The sequence below is a fragment of the Myxocyprinus asiaticus genome, chromosome 5 (assembly GCF_019703515.2).
Source record: "Myxocyprinus asiaticus isolate MX2 ecotype Aquarium Trade chromosome 5, UBuf_Myxa_2, whole genome shotgun sequence".
NCBI classification, from domain to species: Eukaryota; Metazoa; Chordata; class Actinopteri; order Cypriniformes; family Catostomidae; genus Myxocyprinus; species Myxocyprinus asiaticus.
In genome coordinates, this window is record NC_059348.1 from 18,249,977 (window position 1) to 18,274,820 (window position 24,844).

The window sequence follows — 24,844 nt, forward strand, 5'->3', positions numbered from 1 at the left end:
ACCTACACAATATTAGGCAGGTGGTTTTAATGTTGTGGCTGATCGATGTATATGTAGTATAAATATATGATTTTCCTAAGTGATCACACTTAGAGGCTCAAACGACTTTTACATTTTTATTTATTTATTTATTTTTTATTATTTTTTTTATTTTTTTATATTGCACCACTCAATAGATACTTTTATATAATAGAAAACTGACTTTTGGCTAACATAAACCACATCTTTACCCTATAAAGTGCTTACAATTTTTAATAGTTTTCCATGTATCTGTCCATAATCCATGTTGTCATTATTGCCGTGATTGAGGAGAAATGAACTTGGCTTCTCTGTGACAGCTTCACTCACCGATCCTCAGATTTCAGATGAAAAGCGCAAATTTGCTCTTTATGCATGAGACCTCGAGTACCGGATGCAGAGCAGGTTGGTTTGGATTTCTTTGTGTGTTTGACACCATTGATGTAGAGTGCAGCTTGAACAGTAGGTGGAAATATTTGACCGCTGAATTTAGCGGCAGGTCATCCTGAACAGCCTCCCAGCCTCTGCACAAGCACGGGAAAACACTAATTGCCAAGATAGATCGCTTCTTCACTTCCGGGGATGTGGGCTTTAATGTGCAACTAAACGGAATTCTCAGCAATAAAGCAGCGCATGTCTTAACTGTAAGCACAACCTAGTTACTATTAATTTGCTGTATCATCAATGATCAGCCACCATTTAAATGAAAGCTGAAGTATTTAACTTTTTCAGTGCTAAAATACTTCCTTCTATCCCAGCTTAATATGTAGAAACAACTACAAGTCATTCATTCAGAGGTTCATGTTCTTGAAAACTTAAATTCTGTGTCTCTGGGGCACTATAAAATTGCTCTGTTTGTTTAGTGACCCATTTAGACCAACTCCAACAACGTTAATCAACCAATGGCATGAGTTCGGGGTGGGACTATCTGACTGTTCGAACCACAGCAGATGATGGAAAGGGCTTATATGGAAAGCTGTTTTGAAAACATTGGTAATTGAAAGAGCGAGTGTCGCAGAAATGATATACTTCAGCTTTAAATTTAATTCAATCAGGATCTTTTAACATAAACCATTTTTTTCCCCTTGTCAGTGTTTGTTACCAGATTTTAAAGTAACTGTTTCTCTTCAAATTTTCAATTACATTTTAAGCAATTTTCGGCCCAAAATGTTTGATGGCAAAAATTTCGGTGCATCCCTTTTTTGCTTTTGTTCTAAATCATCTTTGAGTTTTGGATGATGTTTCGTCAGCAATAGGTTTCGTGTCAGAGTTGAACAGAGCTGAAAGAAAACCAGCATTTTGGCATCAGTCTTTTTTTAAATTGTGCATTAGGATTGGTTGTCATTTCTGATGGGAGTATTGACAAATTTAAGTGTCTCTGATTCGTCAATGCTGTTTCATTGTTCAATGGGGATGTCTGGGATTTATTAGAATACTCAACCACTGCAAATACATATTAATAGAAACATTTGACACACCAGTAGACTTAAAATAGAATGCTGTAATCGACAGTTTTCATCATTAGTTAATAGTGGCAACTGTAATTTATTTTTATTTATTTTTTAACAATTATATACATTAAACCCCCCCCCCCCCCCCCCCAGTGGTCACTTACAATTAGAACATAAAAATAAAAAAAACATAAAAAAAAATACTTTCAAAAAACAAGAATGCACATACACATCAAACAAAACATTAAAAATGCCTCTCCACTGCCCCTCCCTGAGAACCCTCCAAAAAAGCCAAATATCCACCCCACTTCCTACCAAACAAGTCCCATTTTCCCAGCCTTCTAAATATCACCTCCTCAAATGCTGCCACCCCGCACCACTCCCGAAACGAGGATGCCCCAGCCGTCTTCCACCCCCTAAGGATAATTTGTCTGCCAACCATAACTCCGGCTAGGACCCAACTTTTTAAGTGACTGTCCCCAAAATGTATGACTGCCCCATCACCTAAGATGCAGAGTCTGGGGCAAGATGAAAATTGAGTGTCCAATAAGTCACACATAAATCTCTGAACCCACAACCAAAATTCTTGGATCTTTACACATCCCTAAAAAACATGGGTTGTGTCCCCGTCTTCTGATTGGCTTTGCCAACAGGTGGGTGTGTCTTTAAGACCAAGCCTATACAATCTAGAGGGTGTCCAATAGAATCGATGCAAAATCTTAAATTGCATCAGACACACCCTTGAATCTCTAGATGTAGACTTGACATTTTTTTGAACCCTAGCCCACACTCCCTCCTCCAGTACCAAATGTAAATCTCTCTCCCATAATCTCTTGAGAGACGTTGAAGCTCCATCCCCCAGACTCTGAATTAACAGGGAGTAATACACTGATGCCTCATGACCTTTTCCAAAAGCAGTAATCACCACTTCTAGAGTATTTGCCGCTTTAGGGGGATGTATGCTACTCCCAAAAATAGTACAGAGCAGGTGGTGCAGCTGTAATGTAACTAATCTTGATTACTTTTTTGATTAATTGTGCAGCCCTAAGCTCTGGTGCTGTAAGCTCTTGGTTGTTTGACATCTCACAGACATCTTTGTTGTAAAACGTGTAGAAAAAGCTAGAACAGCTGCTTTTGAAGTTCCCGCCAGAAGAGGTCGAGACTAAACGCTGGCAGAAGATTGCAGATGAACTTGGCAACAGGACTGCCAAACAGGTGCGTATTGGCTCCCTGCTCTTCACCGTCACTCTGTCTGAAAATCTCTTCTCCTTGCATTGATTGAGAATCAAGTCTTCTCAATAGAGCAGTCAGGTAATTAACATTTTTAAAGCCCCATTTAAGACACTGTTCTTTCTGGATTTAAATATTATTATTATTTTTTTATCTGATAAGATTCTTTACATTCTAAAACATGTGGTAGAGAAGCTTAACCAATGAATTTAGGTGAAGTCCTGTTACTGTGTATCAGAAGAGCTTCATCAGCTCTGTTTTCCTTCACAGGTTGCTAGCAGGGTACAGAAATACTTCATCAAATTGACAAAAGCTGGTATTCCAGTACCAGGCAGAACGCCCAATGTGTGCATGTACAGCAAAAAGGTAAACTAGGTCTTTTGAGAGATTTTTGTCTTTTTGTTGTCTTTTAGGGGAGAATGTGTTATTCCCATTGAAATCTTCAGAAGTATTTATTTTTTTTCTGATAACTTTTTTTTTATTGATTCATACAGATATCAAAGAAAAGCAAAACATATATACACAGAATCAACATTTAACCCCCACTATTACCCCACCCTGACCCTCAACAAACATCCCTGTGGTCACATATAGTGTATACACACACACACACACACAAAAATAAAATTGTTACTTATCATATTTCGTCTGTTGTTGTAGGCCTCCAGTAAGCGGCAGCACCACCTCAATAAACACTTGTACAGGCCATCGACGTTCCTCACCTCATACGAGCCGCCTGTCTACATGGATGATGAGGACGAACGTTCTCACTTTTTCAACAGCCTGCAAGATAACGGTGCAGATGATTCGGTCAGTCCTGGATAAGATTTCACGGTCCAAAATCTTAGAGCTCCCTCTTTAGTTTGTGTTGTTAAACAATATTCTGGGTTCAATAAAAGTTAAGCTCAATCAGCAGCATTTGTGGCATAATATTGATCGCCACAAAAATGTATTTCGACTTGTCAGTGGAGCAATGAAAATAAATGGGGCCAGTTAGTATACGTTAAAGGGTTAGTTCCTCATTTTTTTACTTATCTCTGTGTTGTTATAACCCCATTTGACTTTTTTCTTTTTCTTAACACAAAGGGAGAAATTGTGAAAACATTTTGTGCTCAGTAATGTCATACAATGGCAGTTTATGGTGACCACCTCTTCAAGCTTCAAAAGGATGCAAAAGTATAATTCAGAAGTCTATTAAATTATTCCATGAGTCTCATGATTGTAATGAAAGCAGCCGATGAGCTTTGGTGGGAAACAAACAAAAATCTAATGTATTATTTATTGAAACTGTTGACCGACCGTTGCTCTCCTCTGCGCATTCATGAGACTCCACGAGACCATTAGTTCACGCAGCGTGCTGGCGAAAAGGGGCGTTCAGGCGAAAACGCATTTTGTATATCTAAAAACAGGTCCTAAAAACAGTGATACTAAAGAACAGAACACAGCACAGCTGCACACAAACCAGAGAACAGAACTTATATATAAATGCATCTATTGTTGGACTACAAACTCTTCAGACATGTTTTGTTAGTTCGGTTGTCTGGTTTGTGTGCATTTGTTTTTTGTTTTTTTTAATCCCCTTTTCTCCCAATTTGGAATGCCCAATTAACATTACTAGGTCCTCGTGGTGGCGCGGTTACTCGCCTCAATCTGGGTGGCAGAGGACAAGTCTCAGTTGCCTCCACTTCTGAGACCGTCAATCCACGCATCTTATCACGTGGCTCGTTGTGCATGACACCGCGGAGACTCACAGCATGTGGAGGCTCTTACTAATCTCCGTGATTCACGCTCAACTTACCATGCGCCCCACTGAGAGCGAGAACCACTAATCGTGACCACGAGGAGGTTACCCCATATAACTCTACCCTCCCTAGCAACTGGGCCAATTTGGTTGCTTAGGAGACCTGGCTGGAGTTACTCAGCACACCCTGGATTCGAACTTGCGACTCCAGGGGTGGTGGTCAGCGTCAATTCTCGCAGAGCTACCCAGGCCACCTTGTGTGCAGCTGTGTTGTGTTCTGGTGTTTCTATCGTTGTGGTGGACCTGGATTTAAATAAACAAAATGTGTTTTCTCTTGAACGCTCCATGTCACAAGGGGGCTGCGTGAATTGTTTCTCTTGTGCAGTCTCATGAACGCGCAGAGGAGAGCAACTGTCTGTCAACAGTTTCACAAAATAATACATTAGATTTCGGTTTGTTTCTCACCAAACCTCATTGTATGCTTTCATTATAATCATGAGTCTCATGGAATCATTTATTAGACTTCTTATTTATGCTTTTGCGTGCTTTTGAAACTTGAAGAGGTGGTCACCATAACCTGCCACTGTGTGACATCACAGCACAAAATGTTTTTCACAATTTCTCCCTTTGTGTTAAGAAAAAGAAAAAAGTCAAATGGAGTTATAACAACACGGGTGAGTAAACAATGACTGAATTTTTATTTTTGGGCGAACTATCCCTTTAAAATACTCACTGTTTCAAAAGTTTAGCCACAAGACATAAACAATATGTGTGTTAACATGATTTTGGTGTTATAAAATGGTTTACCAACCTTTTCTGTGTGGAGTTATATCCAATTTTACAACTTCGTTGCCATGACAATGTAACACCTTTAAACCCTAAAACAACTGTAAAAACAATGATTTAAACAACTGTAAAGCTCAAATAATACACAAGTTTCAACAAAAGAATTAATGTGAGTGCTTAAGCGTCACATCTCTGCCTTAAAATCCTTGAGAAATTGGCCCAATTCACTTCCATTGTAAGTTCCTCATGTAACCTCGATTTTGCCTTATTTAAAGAAAAGGAGGGACGAGTCTAAATTAATTTTTGTGTTAATCAACATTGACACAACACAAATGCTGTTGATTAAGTTTAACTTGTACTGAACCCGGAATATTCCTTTAATAGTCCAAACCCAAATGACTCCCTTCTGTTGCGTCAATTGATTTAAGAGCATATTGTTTTTTGTTCACTTGACTTCAGTGTTTGTGCAGTTTGTAGACTCTGAGACTTAACAGCAGAATAAATAAATTAAAAAAAAGCTGTTTCATCATAGTAACTCCCACCCTTTCCTTTTGGCAAACATTTGATGATCTTGCTCAAACAGGAAACCCATTAAAGTCAGCAAACTGGCATTTCCACAGCTGGAATTTGCTTGATGTTTGATCATTTGGTAATGATGATGTGCCTTTTGACAGACACCACTGCCAACATCATTAGAGCTGACTTGACTGGGGATTTTAGACAGGGTTGTGTTTACCATGACTGTAAACTGGCTGTGCAGTGGGTTGACATTTTCTCTCTCTGCCTCTGATATGTAACCTTTATGAGATGCCGGGTCAGTGGACCCTGCAGAGAACAGAGCCTGCCACACGTTGCCAAGCATCAGTGTACCTTAAATGCACTAAAAACAGTACTACAAATCATAACCTCGAAATACAAATCAAAACCTGTTTGGAAAGATTGGAATCAAACAAAATGGAGCTTAAATTGGATTTTATGAATGTATCGCTTTTCCTTTCATTAATCTGAACCTATTTTCATAGTGATTATCAAGTTGTTTCAAATATAAGCAGATGCAAGGGAAAATTCATTATTAATTTGTTACTCTTTCATTGTTCTTTTCATTAAAAATGTTCAGGTATCTGAATGAATTGTCACCAGAATATTTAATTCTGTTTTAGTTTTTACTTGTAGTGAGAGTGGAGAGATAATGGGGAGTTTCTGTGTGATTTAAAAAATGTTTTATCCTTGCCTCCAAATAGAAAAAAGGCACATCATTGCAGGACAGTATTTCAAAATTATAGTATGAAAAGCAGTAGGTTTGGTGTGGTGAGTAGTTCTGTTGAGTTCTGTCTCTGCTATGATGTTTCAGGATGAGGACAGTGTACCAGAGGAGCTGAGGCACCTGCCAGAGTACAAGGAGCTACTGGAGCTAAAGAAACTCAAGAAACAGAAACTACAGGAGATCCAGGCCGAGAGCGCTCTCACACAGCACGTCGGCTATAAGGTACACACACACAAATGCACTCGCAGGTGATTAACATATTGCGTATATTAGCTATATTGACTTATGTGCTTTTTAAATTAAGCTTATATTAAGGTACAATATATCTTCTCATATCACACCAGTTTTTAAAAGTGAAAAGATTTTTTCTTTTCTTCTCTACGAATCATTTTTCCTATCAGGACATCCCAAAAGATGGGATAGGATGGCAAAATTGCCAACCTCAGAAGTTTAGCTAGGTCAGGATTATGGATCATCTGGAAAGTGTAATGTTGTTCTTATTAATTCATTTTTGCATGTAATTCTTTCTCAGTGTGATGTGTGTGGCATGGAGCCCATTCAGGGTGTTCGGTGGCACTGCCAGGACTGCCCACAGGACCATGCCGTGGACTTCTGCAGTACCTGCTCTGACTGGTGAGTCACAGTCTGCCAGCTACCCCTTTAACTGCCTCCAGCCTCTATACTTTAAATCATTTTAGGCACTTTTGATTCATTCCAATTTGATTCATAGAGTCATGATGTGATTAAAAAACAAATCTTAGTGCATCACAATTTTTCAGCAATGGCATAGGAACCCTATTTTTTGGGGCTGTGAACCGATTAAAGCTTTTTAACTAATTAATCGCATGTTTTTCTGTGAATAATCACGATTTAATCACGATTAAATTATGGTACATGATACATTACAATAAACATGAAAACATAAATATGTTTATACTTTGTCTCAAAAAACTTGGTTAGTCCTCATTTAATTAAATTATTTCAATATGTACGTTAAATATGTACAGTAGTTAATTAGACATATTTTTTACAGGTGTTATTCTTTGATACAAGTATATACAGTTGTGCTCAAAAGTTTGCATACCCTTGGAGAATTGGTAATATATGTACCATTTTTAAAGAAAACACGAGTGAGCAGGCAAAACACATTTCTTTTATTTCTTATGGGATTCATATTCAACTGTAGGTTATAACAGAATGGCACAATCATAAAACAAAACATGGCAACAAAGAAAAAAATGAAATGAGCCCTGTTCAAAAGTCTGCATACCCTTAGTTCTTAATACTATGTATTGCCCCCTTTAGCATCAATGACAGCGTGCAGTCTTTTGTAATAGTTGTCTATGAGGCCCCAAATTCTTACAGGTGGTATAGCTGCCCATTCATCTTGGCAATACACCTCCAGGTCATGCAAAGTCTTTGGTCGTCTTGCATGAACCGCACATTTGAGATCTCCCCAGAGTGGCTCGATGATATTAAGGTCAGGAGACTGTGATGGCCACTCCAGAACCTTCACCTTTTCTGCTGTAACCACTGGAGAGTCAACTTGGCTTTGTGCTTAGGGTCATTGTCGTGCTGGAATGTCCAAGAGCGTCCCATGCGCAGCTTTCGTGCAGAAGAATGCAAATTGTCTGCCAGTATTTTTCTGATAACATGCTGCATTCATCTTGCCATCAATTTTCACAAGATTCCCCGTGCCTTTAGAGCTCACACACCCCCAAAACATCAGTGAGCCACCACCATGCTTCACAGTGGGGATGGTATTCTTTTCACTTTAGGCCCTGTTGACCCCTCCCCAAACATAGCATTTATGGTTGTGAACATAAAGCTCTATTTTGGTCTCGTCACTCCAAATTGCAGTGTGCCAGAAGCTGTGAGGCATGTCAAGTGTGTGTGTATACTATATGTGACCACAGGGATGTTTGTTGAGGGTCAGGGTGGGGTAATAGTGGGGGTTAAATGTTGATTCTGTGTATATATGTTTTGCTTTTCTTTGATATCTGTATGAATCAATAATAAAAAAAAAATTATCAGAAAAAAAATAAATACTTCTGAAGATTTCAATGGGAATAACACATTCTCCCCTAAAAGACAACAAAAAGACAAAAATCTCTCAAAAGACCTAGTTTACCTTTTTGCTGTACATGCACACATTGTGGCATTGGCACAGTAAAGGCTTCTTTCTGGCAACTTGGCCATGCAGCTCATTTTTGTTCAAGTATCGTCGTATTGGGCTCCTTGAAACAACCACACCGTCTTTTTCCAGAGCAGCCTGTATTTCTCCTGAGGTTACCTGTGGGTTTTTCTTTGTATCCCGAACAATTCTTCTGGCAGTTGTGGCTGAAATCTTTCTTGGTCTGCCTGACCTTGGCTTGGTATCAAGAGATCCCTGAATTTTCCACTTCTTAATAAGTGATTGAACAGTACTGACTGGCATTTTCAAGGCTTTGGATATCTTTTTATATCCTTTTCCATCTTTATAAAGTTCCATTACCTTGTTACGCAGGTCTTTTGACAGTTTTTTTTTTCTGCTCCCCATGACTCAGTATCTAGCCTGCTCAATGCATCCACGTGAGAGCTAACAAACTCATTGACTATTTATACACAACACTAATTGCAATTTAAAAAGCCACATGTGTGGGAAATTAACCTTTAATTGCCATTTAAACCTGTGTGTGTCACCTTGTGTGTCTGTAACAAAGCCAAACATTCAAGGGTATGTAAATTTTTGATCAGGGCCATTTGGGTGATTTCTGTTATCATTATGATTTAAAAAGGAGCCAAACAACTATGTGATAATAAATGGCTTCATATGATCACTATCCTTAAATTTGCATGATCAGTCATATTTTCCAAATCAGTGCCAAAATTTCACAATTATTGCCAGGGTATGCAAACTTTTGAGCACAACTGTACATGCCATAAAATCAGTGGATCAAATGTGTAGATTCAATTCATATCAAACTTTAATGGCAAGAGAAACTTAAGTGTACATTTCCAATGCATTATTAGACACTACATACAGAGATAAAAATTTTGAATGCTCGAGTTCAAAACTCATTATTTTCTCTGGCTGCCGTTCAGTCTCTACAGTATACCTGCTGAAGCTTGCTGAATGGACACGTCCTTCTCAGTCTCTAATGTGCACATGTTGGGTCTCTCTCGGGTGGTTTCTCTTTTGAAACGGGTTCAGATGAAAGTGAGTGAGCGTTTTTGCGTGATGCGAAGAGATACAGCAGCTTGCCCATATCACTCGCCCACTTGTGGATGAAGAATCTTCATTTTCTGTACAGTAAATGGTCTCTTGTGTTTATTATCCCTGGGACATGCGTCGCATGTAATAAATAAGCATGCAGTGCTTCACACAATCCATTTCTGTGTGAGGCTGTGCAGTTGAGTCAAGCGAGTACCTCCTGTTTATAAATGCCAGTGTTAGCTACAGAAAGTGGGGAAAGACATTGAAGTTAAGGCTCCAAATTGGTGTATGCGTTTACATGAGCTGTGTTCATGGCTTTCTCTTTACTCCCTTATGTATGTGGCTTGGTCAGACTCAGTAAGCAGCTTTCTCCACAGCAACATAATTTTCCCACGACACTTGTAAATGACAAACATGGGATCTGAGGAAATCGTCACTATTTTATTCTGTTTCTTCGCTTTATTTACGGATATACTATTTATTTACAGCGCACTCCTCAAAAACCTGTAACAATGCTGCTTATGCATTTACATAACCACAATAAGCTGTGCTCTTCAGGAGAAACCTTGGTGTGTTAAACCGCTTTCTCTTAATCCCTTAAATGGCGAAAGTAAATCAGCGTTCTAGTTTACATGACGTTTCAGAACGCCACTTTCTGCAAAAACCCTGGAATAAACAGTTTTCTTAAATGCATGTAAACATGGTCAATGAAATGGCACTTCAAACTTTATCATCGCTAAATCAGTGCACATCATGGTTTTTTCAAGCGTGTGACACATTGTTTCCCCTCTATTTTCACAAAATGTGTTGGTCATGTTAATCCCCAGACATTAGTGTACATACCTTGTCAGAATTTCAAATTGATTTTAAATAAATTTATGTGGATTGATGCAGAATCCAATGAGAAATAAAGATGAATGAGATCTCCACGATGCTGCTTTTGGCCAGGTGCAAGTGGACAAAAAAAGGAAAATGATGGCAGGAAATACTGCTACTGGAAATACTGCAACTTAAAATGGAGAATATCAGTCCTGTTGTGAAGTTATATGGCAACTTTGCGTCATTAAAGGGATAGTTTACCCAAAAATAATAATGTTCTCATCATTTACTCACCCTCATGCCATCCCAGATGTGTATGACTTTCTTTCTTCAACAGAACACAAATGGAGATTTTTTTTCAAGAATATTTCAGCTCTGTAGGTCCATACAATGCAAGTGAATGTGATAAACTTTGAAGCAACAAAAATCACAAAGTCGGCAAAAACTGATGAAACTCTAGTGGGTAAGTCCATGATTCAGAAGCGATATAATAGGTGTGGGTGGAAAAATAGATAAATGTATAAGTCCTCTTTTACTATAAATCTCCACCTTTGACCAGTCATGACCAGTAGGTGGCGATATGCATGAAGAATGCTAATTGCCACACCAACAAAAAAAGGAGAATGTAGAAGTGAAAGTGGACATTTACAGGAAAAAAGGTCTTAAATATTGATCTGTTTCAAAATTTCAAATTCAAAGTTCTGGTCACCATTCACTTGCATTGAATGGACCTACAGAGCTGAGATATTCTTCTAAAAACCAGAAGTCATACACATCTGGGATGGCAAGAGGGTGAGTTAATTATGAAATAATTTTCATTTTTGGGTGAACTACTCCTTTAAGCAATTATGTTGCCCTGTGAGAAGTTATAAGTACAGTTACTTGATCGGTCTCAAGCACAAAACTTTCGCCCTTATATAACACAGTTGCAATGTGAAAGGATTGTATTGGACCAGTATTGTCCTAACCACACAACTTTCTGTTTATCTCTTCAGTCTGTTTAAAACAGAGACCCACAAGCCCACACACAGAATGGAGCCAGTCTACCAGGCCGAAACCTTTCTGGACAAAGACTACTGCTTACCGCAGAGCACAGGCTACAACTACCTGGACCCCAACTACTTCCCTGCCAACAGATGACAGGGACGAGCTCCAGAGCTAATATCCAGGGCTGGGCCGCAGCCCCCAGGGCATTCTGTGCATGGCTCCATCATCCAAGTCAAAGAAATGCTTACATCTGGGCGAGAGGGTACCACAGATGGGCCGCACCTTGCCCCGACCCACTGCTGAATTGGGGGTGGGGGAGGGTTTTTGGGAGGGAGGGGGCAACACCTTGCCGTGGTTGTCAAACCAGGTCTCCTCAAATAACACACTATCTCAAAGGAAAGAGGAAAGAAAGGCACACCGACATTCCCAAACCCAGGACATTTAGAAGGCAACTCGACTCCTCCCTTTGTTCTGCTATTTGAGTGACAGATGTCTGCAAAGCTTCTCTCCGAGGAGCACTTGAACAAGCCGTCGAACCTCTGCGACTGCGGCTTCATCAGTGGCGGGGGTGGGGTTGCGTTAAAGAGCAAAGTGTCGTCTGTAGTTGAAATATTTATAAGTGAAGCTTTGTGTGTGAGCTCAAAGTAGAAGGAAAGGGACTTGGTGCTGAGACTGTTGTCTTTGATTCATACCAGGTTTTTAACCAATTTGAGGAGGTTTGCTCACAATTCACATGTTCAAATCCCATACGTGTCTCTTGCCATGGGCTACCACTTTCACTAGAAGCTGCTCTTTGTTTCCTCTTATGACCATTACATGATGTTGTCACTTTATTTACATTCAATTTGTTTTTTTAAATGCTGAAAAAAAAAAAATCACCCACTCCACGTAACCCAATAGGTTCCCAAACCTTGAAGCACTACAGCACGGAGAAGACCAGCTGAGATTCAGAAGGCGTTATCATGCTCTCTACGGTCCTATAGAATTTTCTTTTCTCAATGTGTACTGTCGTTGATCATGTGGAGTCTACAAATATATGGTGAAAAGTAGCCAGTGGTAGTTGCCGTGTGCATTTTTTTTTTTTCTGTGCAGTCGATTTAAGCCTGGCCACTTGTTTTAGAAGAATAAAATAAAGAAGTTGTGTCACGTTTGCCCTCTGAAAAACTGCCCAATCATCATCATCATCATCATCACCTTTAGATCCCTCTAATTTTTGCAGTTTTCTCACGGTCCATGAAAAGATTGTATTTTTATTAATCTTTTTAAAAAATTAAAATAACGGATGAAATCGAGTTGGTGGTAGTCACCACACTGGTGCTCCCACATTATTTTATACACATTTTGTTGTGCTTTGAGTAGACCATTTTGTATTGGGTTCTGTTCTGTTCACTTCCCCTCCTTTGACCTGCTTCAATATCTGTGTATAACAGTCTGTTCTTAAATAATGTAAAAAAATAAAAAAATGTTAGAGAACTGTGGAAATAAAAGTATGTGAAAAGTCTTTCTACACCACATGACTCGGTTATTAAGATTATTTCCTTAACTGTTCTTCATTTAAAATTTAATATCTAAATGTAGGTATCTTTAAATATTATCTACTACTGGCTTTAAACAAATTAAGCATTTAATACAATGTACTTATTGTGTACATGCTGTTACATTGTGCTTACATTTAAAGTTCCTACATGTAGTTACCAGGGTTCCCACACGACCTGGAATTTTGCAATTGAGTTTTCCAGTCATGGAAAAGTCATGGTAAATGAGAAAAAATGTCTAAATGTCCTGGAATATAATTATTTGTCTTATATCTGAAATATTTTAGTATAATAAAACTGTTTGATTGTGTTGCTGACAAGGTTTGGGGAGACTCAAGCTTTAAGGATTGAGAGTGCAGTTTTTTTCACTTCAACACTGCTGTAGTGTTAACTAAAATAACATTTGAGTTGTTATAAAAATTGCATTAGCTATAAAATGCAGAATGTAACTGAATTTGACATACACTATATTGCCAAAAGTATTCGCTCATCTGCCTTTAGACGCATATGAACTTAAGTGACATCCCATTCTTAATCCATAGGGTTTAATATGATGTCGGCCCACCCTTTGCAGCTATAACAGCTTCAACTCTTCTGGAAAGGCTTTCCACAAGGTTTAGGATTGTGTTTATGGGAATAATTGACCATTCTTCCAGAAGCGCATTTGTGAGGTCAGACACTGATGTTGGACAAGAAGGCCTGGCTCGCAGTCTTCGCTCTAATTCATCCCAAAGGTGCTCTATCGGGTTGAGGTCAGGACTCTGTGCAGGCCAGTCAAGTTCTTCCACACCAAACTCGCTCATCCATGTCTTTATGGACCTTGCTTTGTGCACTGGTGCGCAGTCATGTTGGAACAGGAAGGGGCCATCCCCAAACTGTTCCCACAAAGTTGGGAGCATGGAATTGTCCAAAATCTCTTGGTATGCTGAAGCATTCAGAGTTCCTTTCACTGGAACTAAGGGGCCAAGCCCAGCTCCTGAAAAACAACCCCACACCATAATCCCTCCTCCACCAAACTTCACAGTTGGCACAGTGCAGTCAGACAAGTACCGTTCTCCTGGCAACTGCCAAACCCAGACTCGTCCATCAGATTGCCAGATGGAGAAGCATGATGCGTCACTCCAGAGAACGCGTCTCCACTGCTCTAGAGTCCAGTGGCGGAGTGCTTTACACCACTGCATCCGACGCTTTGCATTGCACTTGGTGATGTATGGCTTGGATGCAGCTGCTCGGCCATGGAAACCCATTCCATGAAGCTCTCTACGCACTGTTCTTGAGCTAATCTGAAGGCCACATGAACTTTGGAGGTCTGTAGCGATTGACTCTGCAGAAAGTTGGCGACCTCTGCGCACTATGCGCCTCAGCATCCGCTGACCCCGCTCTGTCATTTCACTTCGTGGCTGAGTTGCTGTCATTCCCAATCGCTTCCACTTTATAATACCACTGACAGTTGACTGTGGAATATTTAGTAGCGAGGAAATTTCACGACTGGACTTGTTGCACAGGTGGCATCCTATCACAGTACCACGCTGGAATTTACTGAGCTCCTGAGAGGCACATTCTTTCACAAATGTTTGTAGAAGCAGTCTGCATGCCTAGGTGCTTCATTTTATACACCTGTGGCCATGGAAGTGATTGGAACACCTGAATTCAATTATTTGGATGGGTGAGCGAATACTTTTGGCAATATAGTGTATCTGTGACAAAAGTGAATGCTTTAATGCTCACTTAGTCAAATTACAATTGCTATGTTCAAGTGTGATTATTAAACTGTAAAAGGCTGTGATATAAATAAATATACAGTATAAGCTGCATGTGCTGCATGCTTTAAGATGAATGAGTGAAGCCAGTCGCTCATACACTGAAAACACTTCATCATGAGCATCCTGCATACTATGAGTGCGTGTATGTGTGTAGTAGATGATAGTAAGCAGAGCGCTCTGAAGTGTGCAACACATACAGACAATATGATTCTTTTAATGAAATCATAGCTTTTTGGGGTTCAATTATCACACTGGGTTATGTAGCAAACTGCTTATCCAGAGGTGAGAAACTACCATCAAAAACGCACAAAAACACCAAAATAAAAGCTTGATTTAAATGGACTTGTGGGATGGGAAATAAGATGATGTTTAATGCAATAATAATTATTAAAGCCATATAACTGTGATGATCTGTTGTGCAGCAGGTCATTTGACAAAAATATCTCGTGTTGTTTCGGATTGTGCTGTGAGGATTTTGTTGAAAAGCACTTCATTTGTTAAAATAATTCTATTTTCATTTTATTATACAACCCAAATTCTGAAAAAGTTGGGACAGTATGAAAAATGCTAATAAAAACAAAAAGGAGTGATTTATAAATTTTCACGCTTTGCTAAATTGAAAGCACCACAACTACACATTATATGATGTTTTTGAATTTCCTTTTTTTTTTTTTTAATGTACAGTAATTTCAAATCAGATGATTGCAACACACTCCAAAAAAGTTGGGACAGTTGAGTGTTTACCACTGTGAAACATCACCATTTCTTCTAATAACACTTATTATACATTTGGGCACTGAAGACACAAGTTTACGTTTAGAAAGTGGAATTTCCCCATTCATCCGTTATGTAGTTCTTTAGCTGCACAATGGTATGGGGTCTTCGTTGCCAGATGGTGTGCTTCATAATTCACCACACATTCTCAGTTGGAGATGGTCAGGACTGTGGGCAGGCCAATTTAGCACCCGCACTCTCTGCTTATTCGGCCAGTATGTGGTTTGAAGTTGACCTGCTGGAAAATGCAGGGACTTCCCTGGAAAAACGGTGCTGGATGGCAGTATTTGTACATATCTGTCTGCTTTAATGGTGCCCTCACAGATGTGCGAGTTGCCCATGCCATGGGCACTGATACACCCCTGGCACATACAGACACTGGCTTTTGGACCTGACGCTAATAACAGCTTGGATGGCCCTTTTCCTCTTTGGCCCGGATAACACGACGGTTGTGTTTTTCAAAAACTATTTGAATTATGGACTCATCGGACCAAAAAACACAGTTCCACTATTCTACTTTCTATCTAAGATGAGACCGAGCCCAGAGAAGTCAGCAGCACTTCTGGACAGTGTTGATGTATGGCTTCTGCTTTACATAGTAAAGTCTTAACTTGCATCTGTTGATGCAGTGGCGAGTGGTGTTGACTAACAAAGGTTTACTAAAGTAATCTCAAGCCCATGTTCATGATATCCATACAGATGAATTATGTTTTTCCTTGAATCTTTTAACTATATTGTGCACTGTAGAGGGAGAAATGCCCAAAATCCTTCCAGTTTGTCTTTGTGGAACGTTGTTCTCAAAGTGCTGGATTATTTGCTGAAGCATCTGTTGGAAAATTGACAAGTCTTGAATGATCTTTGCTCTTGAAGGACTAGGCTGTTTTTTGAGGCTCCTTACATACTATGACACGATTGCCTCACCTGTTTAACATCTCTTGTTTCACATCGCCTTGTTATTTCAACTCGTCAGATTGATATTAGTCTTAAATTGCCCCTGTCTCAACTTTTTTGGAGTGTGTTGCAATCAACTGAATTGAAATGACTGTACATTTTCAAAAAACAATGAAATTCACAAGGTGAAACATCATATAATGTGTAGTTGTAGTGCTTTCAATATAGCAAAGGGTGAATATAATTTGCAAATCACTCCTTTTGTTTTTATTAGCATTTTTCATACTGTCCCAACTTTTTTGGAATTGGGGTTGTATTTGTAACAAATTCATTTGATTAGACACCATTTTGATGATGAAATTTAATGAAACTATCGAATACGGAATTTGGAAAAATAACCCTCTAATAACCACAATTTTAATGGCCACTCATGTATTTTTTTTTTTTAATCTTACAGCCTTGAAAAGAGTGGGAACCCTGCAGTTATACTAATCCTAAACCTAAAACCCTACCTCCAAAACTACCCATACCCCAACCTCGGTAGCAGCCAATGTGAAGCTAGCCAGTTTGGTAAATTGCTGCATTCCAAACGCGGTCTGAGGTGGGATACCCGAGTTAAAATTACACTTCAAGTTCTCATGTACACATCACAAGATGGCACTGTGACTGAACAAGAACATTTTGTGTTGTTATGCCAATTATGGCTAAAACATAAAAGTTATGAACACAAAATTCTCATGTTTTTTGTATATTGCATGTTCATACAATTCGAGCAGGGAAAAATACTTCACAAAAACCCAACACCACGTTATGCTCGGTCACCACCATCTTGGAACTGATGTCAAGTGATGCTCACTGTAGTCGGGGTTGATCGATTTACTCCGTCCTCACGTCTGATATCCAAATTCAAGTGCTGTTCCAGTCATTGAGCCCGTTTACATGCACACCAATACTTTATTTACTTACTCCCCAAAAAATATGCTTATTTAAAAAAATCCATCTAAGAAAGAAATCTGCGTTTACATCACATTTGAAATTATTCTTTGCTTAACACATGCCCACATTGGATAAACCGGTGAGAACGGCGGTTAAGGTGTTTACATGCAATGCGAAATTGGTGTAATGTGCCAATAAAAATCTACCTGCGACAATCCATTTATTTTTACATCGTTTATGACCATAGTAGTAAAGCTGTGGTTCTCAACCTTTTTTTGATGAACACATTTCTGTTTCCTCTTTAAAAAAATTTTTTTTTAAAAATACAAAAAATATAAAATATATATAAGTTGTAACAAAAATTAATTATATTCCCTCACTCCCCTAATGTAGCCTATGACAAATTTAATAGAGCTGAAGTTGTGATATTATAATATTTATTATCAATTTATTTCTGCCTACAGTACAGGCAGTGTTCCAATAGTAAATTCAAGGGTGGTGGTGAAGAATTCTGTGCCCAATTCAAATGGTTTCTGCTTCTCACTCTTTCTCACAAAGCTGCGAGTTTAAGAGCTCGAGTCCGGTCTGCGAGTAAAAATGCACCTGCTTTGTGCTCGTGCTGCTCTGTCCATTGAGCCGTATCCACCTACAGAGCCATACAGGTGCCGAGGTTGTACCTCCGCCTGTGTATTTGATGCTGCTAAACCAGATACTTCAGATGCATCGCTAGACTTCAAAATCAGATGATCTGTGGTACAAATGCGTACCAATATAATTGAGAACCAACAGATATACTCCAAGTCTAGATAAACGTTTTAATGCTAAGAGGAACTTGACTATAGATATGATTATTATGACTGATAAACGCCCCCCATCTGTAACCCTACTTTACTGTCAGCCTCTCCTGGCATCCTTTGAACGCCCCCGTTGAGAACCCCTGTAGTAAAGGATAGCTCATAAAAAAATTAAAAAAAACATTTGAACCCATATGAAACCCATATACAAAGAAAGTGAATGGTGACTAAGGCTGGCATTCTGCCTAAAATTTTCTTTTGTGTTTTCAGACAAAAGTCATACGACTTTGAAACAATGAGGGTGAGAAAATGATGACAATGTCTATTGTTGGGTGAACTCTATGCCTTTAATTGAATATCCCTAATAAAAAGTGGGACCTTGACTTCATTTATAGGAAGATTAATCAGGTGTGTTAGTAATAATAATGTCATACTTCAGCCACCAGAGGGTGGTACGCTATTGATGAACGCTATCTGCTATCTCTATATCATTTTCTCTGGTATAATGTGACAATGTGTTTACACCTCATGAATGTTTATATATATATATATATATATATATATATATATATATATATATATATATCAATGTCCTCGGTTAAAGTAGCAAAGGTTTAGTCAAATAAAAAAATTAAAATTCTCTCATCATTTACTCACTCTCATGCCATCCCAGATGTGTATGACTTTCTTTCTTCTGCAGCACACAAATGAAGATTTTTAGAAGAATATTTCAGCTCTGTAGGTCCATACAATGCAAGTGAATGGTGGCCAGAACTTTTAATCTGCAAAAATCACAAAGTCAATGTAAAAGTAATCTATAATACTCCAGTGGTTTAATCCATGTTTTCCCAAGCGATATGATAGGTGTGGGCGAGAAACAGATACATATTTATGTCCTTTTTTACCTGTAAATGTTCACTTTCACTTCCACATTCCTCTTTTTTTCTTTTTCTGATCTGTTTCTCACCCACAACTATTATATCACTTCTGAATTTTTTTTGTGTGGAGATATGACACCTGTAGGCTATACGCGACTCTCTAGACTCTGTAAATGGCAAAAAAACTAATCTGACTGTGGCCCAAGCTTGTTATCCAACCAGAAATCTTGGAGACGGCTCTCAGCCAATAGTGTGGTTTTGGGGCGGACCACATGTTTGTTTGACCAATGTAAGATCGGGGACTGATTGTGAAAAGTGTTTGAAAATAGTAATTAAACCTGCAATTCTGTTTGATGACTAGCAGCACAGAAATAGTTTGCAGCTGCTTTAATTTTGCAGCTGACAAATGACCAATAATTTGTAGTCTTCTTACACAAACCATTAACCTCGATGAAAACATTATCTCTTGCTCTCAGCTACTGTCTGAAAAAAATGAAAACACAAACATATGATGTCCTTTTATTTCACTCTGCTTGATAAGGAAGAATATAGTTATCAGACCTCATTGCGAAATTCAATCTTTCATTAAGCCTGGAACCAGACTATAACCATCTTTCCCTCCAGCTCATTCATTTCTGCTTTCAATGAACTATACAATGGCAATAAATTACTATTCTGGCATGCTTAGTACAATATAAAGCACGAAATTACATAAATGATACATTAAAAAACACTCTCCAGTTGCTGGTTCATTCATGCTGATCAGTTTTACAGATTCCAGTGCTCGAGGTTAAAATAATGGTTAGGTGACAGGGTAAAAGACACCATTACTTCCCATCAAACTGCAGTAAATAAACTAAAAATGTTTAGTAAATGTAGTAATGTACATGATGTGCAGAGCTGAATCACTTCATATGGAAAGCTACCTTTAGCATTTAGCATAAATGTTCAATACCAAGAGATAACAATTGGCATACCATGGGTAGATATACAGAGAAGGAGGCTGGGGTGAAATTGAAAAGTTGCCGGGTGCTTTCAGCTGGATAGTAGTTTTCCAAGTGGACTTGACAGAAGCTGTTATATGAGTGTGTGTGAGGAACACTTGTGTAAATGATTAATGCGAGTCAGTCTGCATAAGAGCTGTAGGTGATGGTTGCGTCCTCCAGCGAGCAGTGCGATTCCAAAATCTCTAGCAGGAGTCCAAGACCAGACAGATCTGCTCAAAGACATCTTCCGGGGGCTGTTCAGCATCAATCTAAACACAAAGACACGATAGGCTGTAAAAAATCTTAAGCTGAAAAGTAGGGCATCAATCCACAGGAGAACTGCCATATAGCGCTAATAAATCCTAAAACATGCAGCTGCTCTGAATGCAATAAGAAAAGACTGAAAGAGATGTATCTTCATGTAGAGTGTGCTGTGGAAATAATGAACACCTGACCTGTCTGATGATTTTTGCTGATCACCATCACTGAATCATCTGATATGGTTATAGTGCAACAAATCCATTTTGTTTGACTAAAAGTCCTTTTCAAGGAAAAACCGATAAACAGATTGTAAATGATCTAGGATACCACATTAATGCAAGACAACTCAATTTTAATGTTGCTTTGCTTCAGATCTTTTATATATTACAAAATAATGTCAAAAATCGTCCTGGTTACTTTCGTAACCTCTGTTCCCTGATGGAGGGAATAAGACGTTGTGTCGATGTAGTGACACTAAGGGTCACTCTTGGGAGACCCAAACACCTTTGCTTTTTTGAAAAAATGCCAATGAGAATTGGCAAGTGGAAATTGCATGCCACTCCCCTGGACATACGGGTATAAAAGGAGCTGGTATGCAACCACTCATTCAGGTTTTGTGCTGAGGAGCCGAGACCAGGTCCCGGCCATTTCAGTGGGTAGTTCAGCAATGTGGCAAGAGGGACACAACATCTCGTTCCCTCCATCAGGAAACGGAGGTTATGAAAGTAACCAGGACGTTCCCTATCTGTCACTCACTCGACATTGTGTCGATGTAGTGACACTAGGGGTCCCTATACAAAACGCCACAAATAGCTGAACTGTGTTACATGAACTGGTGGTGTGTGACGGGCAGACTGCTGTGTGCCTCGTAGCCAGCGCACCAGGCCGTCACGTAACCCAACACTCTTATGGGTGTCGAACGGTCCATCAGGAACAAGTCGACTGCCCAACTACAGGGACAGGCTAGCCCAGCTGAGGCCTCTTTTCCCTCTCTTTTCTCCCCAAAAATAGTGGAATTTGTTAACTGACTGGGAGCCATAAGTGTCTGCGTCAGGGGGTGTCCCTCCCAAGGGGAAGACACTGCGTAGACCACACCCCGCCCAAAAGGGGGGGTATTTTGAGTGGAATACGTCACATGGTCTTACTGAGTCTTGTTGGAAGTATGTCATGTGGAGAGGTCCCATGGTAGGTCCTACCCGAAGGGGGAGGAGTTTCTACAGAGCTTGGTGACTGGAGGCAGAGGGGCCTCTACCCAAGGAAGACGCAGTTTGCCGTCAGGGAAACAATTTTGCGGAAGATATCACATGGGGTCACCTTCGGGGAACCAGCACATGTGGAGCACCTACCTCAGTACAGGGGCTCATTAGCGCACATACTGGGCCGGTCAGCGAGTTTCTCCGCAAACTCAACTGCCAGAGGGCTAAGGAGGAAAGTCCTCCAGGGATCACAGTCTGTGTACACGACTGGGAGTCAAGAGCACACGTCTACACCGGGCCAATTGTCCCGGAACTTACCTGCTCGTGCCTGCCAATACACAGGACAAGACCGGCTCAACCCGGAGATTGTAGAACCTCGCAAAGGTGTTGGGTGTTGCCCAGCCCGCTGCTCTGCAGATGTCTGCCAAAGAGGCGGCACTGGCCAGGGCCCAGGAGGCCGCCACACTCCTGGTGGAGTGGGCTCGTAACCCCACAGGGGGTGGCACGTCCTGAGCCTGATATGCCATTGTGATGGCGTCAATGACCCAGTGGGTGATCCTCTGTTTGGAGACAGTGCTTCCTTTCCGCTGTCCACCAAAGCAAACAAAGTGCTGCTCGGAGCTCCTAAGGCTCTGCGTGAGATCCAAATAGATGCGTAAAGCTCGCACCGGACACAGCAACACCAAGGCTAGGTCTGCCTCCTCCTGTGGCAGCGCTTGCAGGTTCACCACCTGATCCCTAAAAGGAGTCGTGGGAACCTTGGGCATATAGCCCGGTCGGGGTTTCAGGATCACGTGAGAGTAACCCGGACCGAACTCCAGGCACGATTCGCTGACAGAGAATGCCTGCAGGCCTACCCTTTTGATGGAAGTGAGCGCAGTCAGGAGAGCAGTCTTCAAAGAGAGTGCCTTAAGCTCAGCTGACTCCAAGGGCTCAAAAGGGAGCTCCCTGTAGACCCCAAAGGACTACGGAGAGGGGACGAGGCGCAGTCTGGAGGGATTCAACCTCCTATCGCCTCTCAGGAACCTGATGATCAAGTCGTGCTTCCCCAAATACTTACTGTATCGTGATGAGCCAAAATAGCGGCTTCATACACCTTCAGGGTGGAGGGGGACAGCCGCTCCTCCAGCCTCTCCTGCAGGAAGGAAAGCACTGATCCGACTGCGCATCTCTGGGGATCTTCGCGTCGGGAAGAACACCACTTAGCAACCAGACACCACTTCAAGGCATACAGGCACCTAGTAGAGGGAGCCCTAGCCTGAGTGATAGTGTTTACTACCGGTCCCTGAGAAAGAAGGTCCTTCCTCAGGGGAATTCGCCATGGGGGGCTGTCGCTAGGAGTGTGAGATCTGAGACCCACGTCTAGTTGGGCCAGTAGGTGCTACTAGGATGATCTGCTCCTTGTCCTCTGTGACCTTGCACAGGGTCTGTGCAAGTAGGCTCACTGGGGGAAACGTGTATTTGCGTAGTCCAGGGGGCCAGCTGTGTGCCAGCGCATCTATACCGAGGGGTGCCTCGGTAAGGGCGTACCAAAGCGGACAGTGAGAGGATTCCCGGGAAGCAAACAGGTCCATCTGTGCTCAACCGAATCGACTCCAAATCAGCTGGACCACCTGAGGGTGGAGTCTCCACTCTCCCCTTAGGGTAACCTGATGTGACAGCGTGTCCGCTGCGGTGTTGAGGTCGCCTGGGATGTGAGTGGCTCGTAGCTACTTGAGGCACTGCTGACTCCAGAGGAGGAGACGGTGGGCGAGTTGTGACACGCAATGGGAGCGTAGACCACCTTGGCGGTTGATATACGCTACCGATGCTGTGTTGTCCATCCGGACCAACACGTGCTTGCCCTGGATCAACGGCCGAAACCTCCTTAGCGGGGCGAGGGCAGCTTCTGCAACCTTCGTGAAGACGCGAGGGGACAGGGACAGGCCGAAGGGGAGGACCATGTACTGATACGCCTGGCCTTCGAAGGCAAAATGCAGGAAGGGTCTGTGTCAAGGTAAGACCGAGACGTGAAAGTACACGTCCTTCATGTCTACCGCCGTGAACCAATCTTGATGCCAGACACTCGCTAGAATGCATTTTTGCATCAGTATCTTGAATGGGAGTCTGTGCAAAGCCCAGTTCAGTACTCGCAGGTCCAGGATTGGTCGCAACCCACCACCTTTCTTCGGTATGATGAAGTAAGGGCAGTAGAAACCTTTCTTTATCTCGGCTGGAGGGACAGGCTCTATCGCGCCCTTGCGCAGAAGGGTAGCGATCTCCATATGCAAGGTAGCGCCATTCTCACCCTTCACCATGGTGAAGCGTACGCCACTGAACCTGGGCGGACGCCTGGCGAACTGAATCGCGTAGCCGAGTCGGACGGTCTGGGTCAGCCATTGTGATGGGTTGGACAGCGCGAGTCAGGTGAGGGGGACCAAGGGAATCCTCGCCCCTGGGTCGCCCGTCTCGGGGGCGCTTCGAAGGCTTCCTTGGGTTCTTAGCAGCTGGCCGTGAGACGGGTGGCATCTGCTTCCTGTGGAGGGCTCCATGCCGGAGCCGGGCCATGGGGGTGGGCTGCGGCGGAGCCAGTGTTGTTGCTGTAGGAGGACGCCCTTGGCGACAGGGTGTGGGGTCTTAAGCTGCGCCGGGCAGGATATGTTGTAAGAACTCCGTCTGCTTCTTCACCACCGAGAACTGCTGGGCAAAGTCCTCAACGGTGTCACCAAACAGGCCAACCTGGGAATTGGGGGCCTTGTCTGCCTTTCCCATCTCGACCAAGTTGAGCCAAAGGTGGCACTCCTGGACCACCAGGGTGGACATCGCCTGCCCGAGAGACCGCGCCGTGACCTTCATCACCCGGAGAGCGAGGTCGGTCACCGAGCACAGTTCCTGCATCAATCCTGGGTCAGAACTACCCTCGAGCAGTTCTATTAGCGCCTTGGCTTGGTGTACTTGCAGGAGAGCTATGACGTGCAGGGTGGAGGCGGCTTGTCCAGTGGCACCGCAGGCCACAGTCGTCAGGGACGACGTAAACCTACAAGCCCTGGACGGGAGCTTCGGGCACCCGCGCCGGATGGCGGCACTCTGCGGACAGAAGTGCACCACGAGTGCCTTATCCACCTGGGGGATCACCGAATACCCCCTGGCTGCTCCACCATCGAGGGTAGTGAGAGCGGGGGAGCAGAAAGACTGGGACCGGGCAGTAAAAGGTGCCTCCCACGATCTTGTCAGCTCCTCATGCACTTCCTGGAAGAAAGGAACAGTGGCGGGGCGTGGCCGTGGGCGGCACCCCGTGCCTAGGAACTGATCGTCGAGCCGCGAGGGTTCAGGGGAGAGTGGAGGGTTCCACTCTAGCC

The 24,844-nt window shown here is 41.8% G+C and overlaps 2 protein-coding genes across 3 annotated transcripts in view; one reads left to right on the top strand and one right to left on the bottom strand.

Annotated features, from left to right (window-relative positions):
• Positions 1–12,993, top strand: part of LOC127441612 (ZZ-type zinc finger-containing protein 3-like) — a 37,890-nt gene extending 24,897 nt beyond the window's left edge. For both annotated transcript variants that reach the window (XM_051699206.1, XM_051699208.1), the window contains exons 7-12: positions 2,583–2,684; positions 2,970–3,065; positions 3,360–3,509; positions 6,578–6,712; positions 7,023–7,123; positions 11,501–12,993. In XM_051699206.1, the coding sequence (XP_051555166.1) occupies positions 2,583–2,684; positions 2,970–3,065; positions 3,360–3,509; positions 6,578–6,712; positions 7,023–7,123; positions 11,501–11,645 (729 nt within the window). In that variant the 3' untranslated portion in view covers positions 11,646–12,993. The remainder of the gene's footprint in view (positions 1–2,582; positions 2,685–2,969; positions 3,066–3,359; positions 3,510–6,577; positions 6,713–7,022; positions 7,124–11,500) is intronic.
• A 6,573-nt stretch (positions 12,994–19,566) lies between these two features.
• The window catches only part of LOC127441616 (adenylate kinase isoenzyme 5-like), a 126,901-nt gene continuing 121,623 nt past the window's right edge, over positions 19,567–24,844 (bottom strand). Inside the window, exon 14 of the mRNA XM_051699215.1 lies at positions 19,567–20,318. Coding sequence (XP_051555175.1) covers positions 20,253–20,318 — 66 coding nt within the window. The 3' untranslated portion in view covers positions 19,567–20,252. The remainder of the gene's footprint in view (positions 20,319–24,844) is intronic.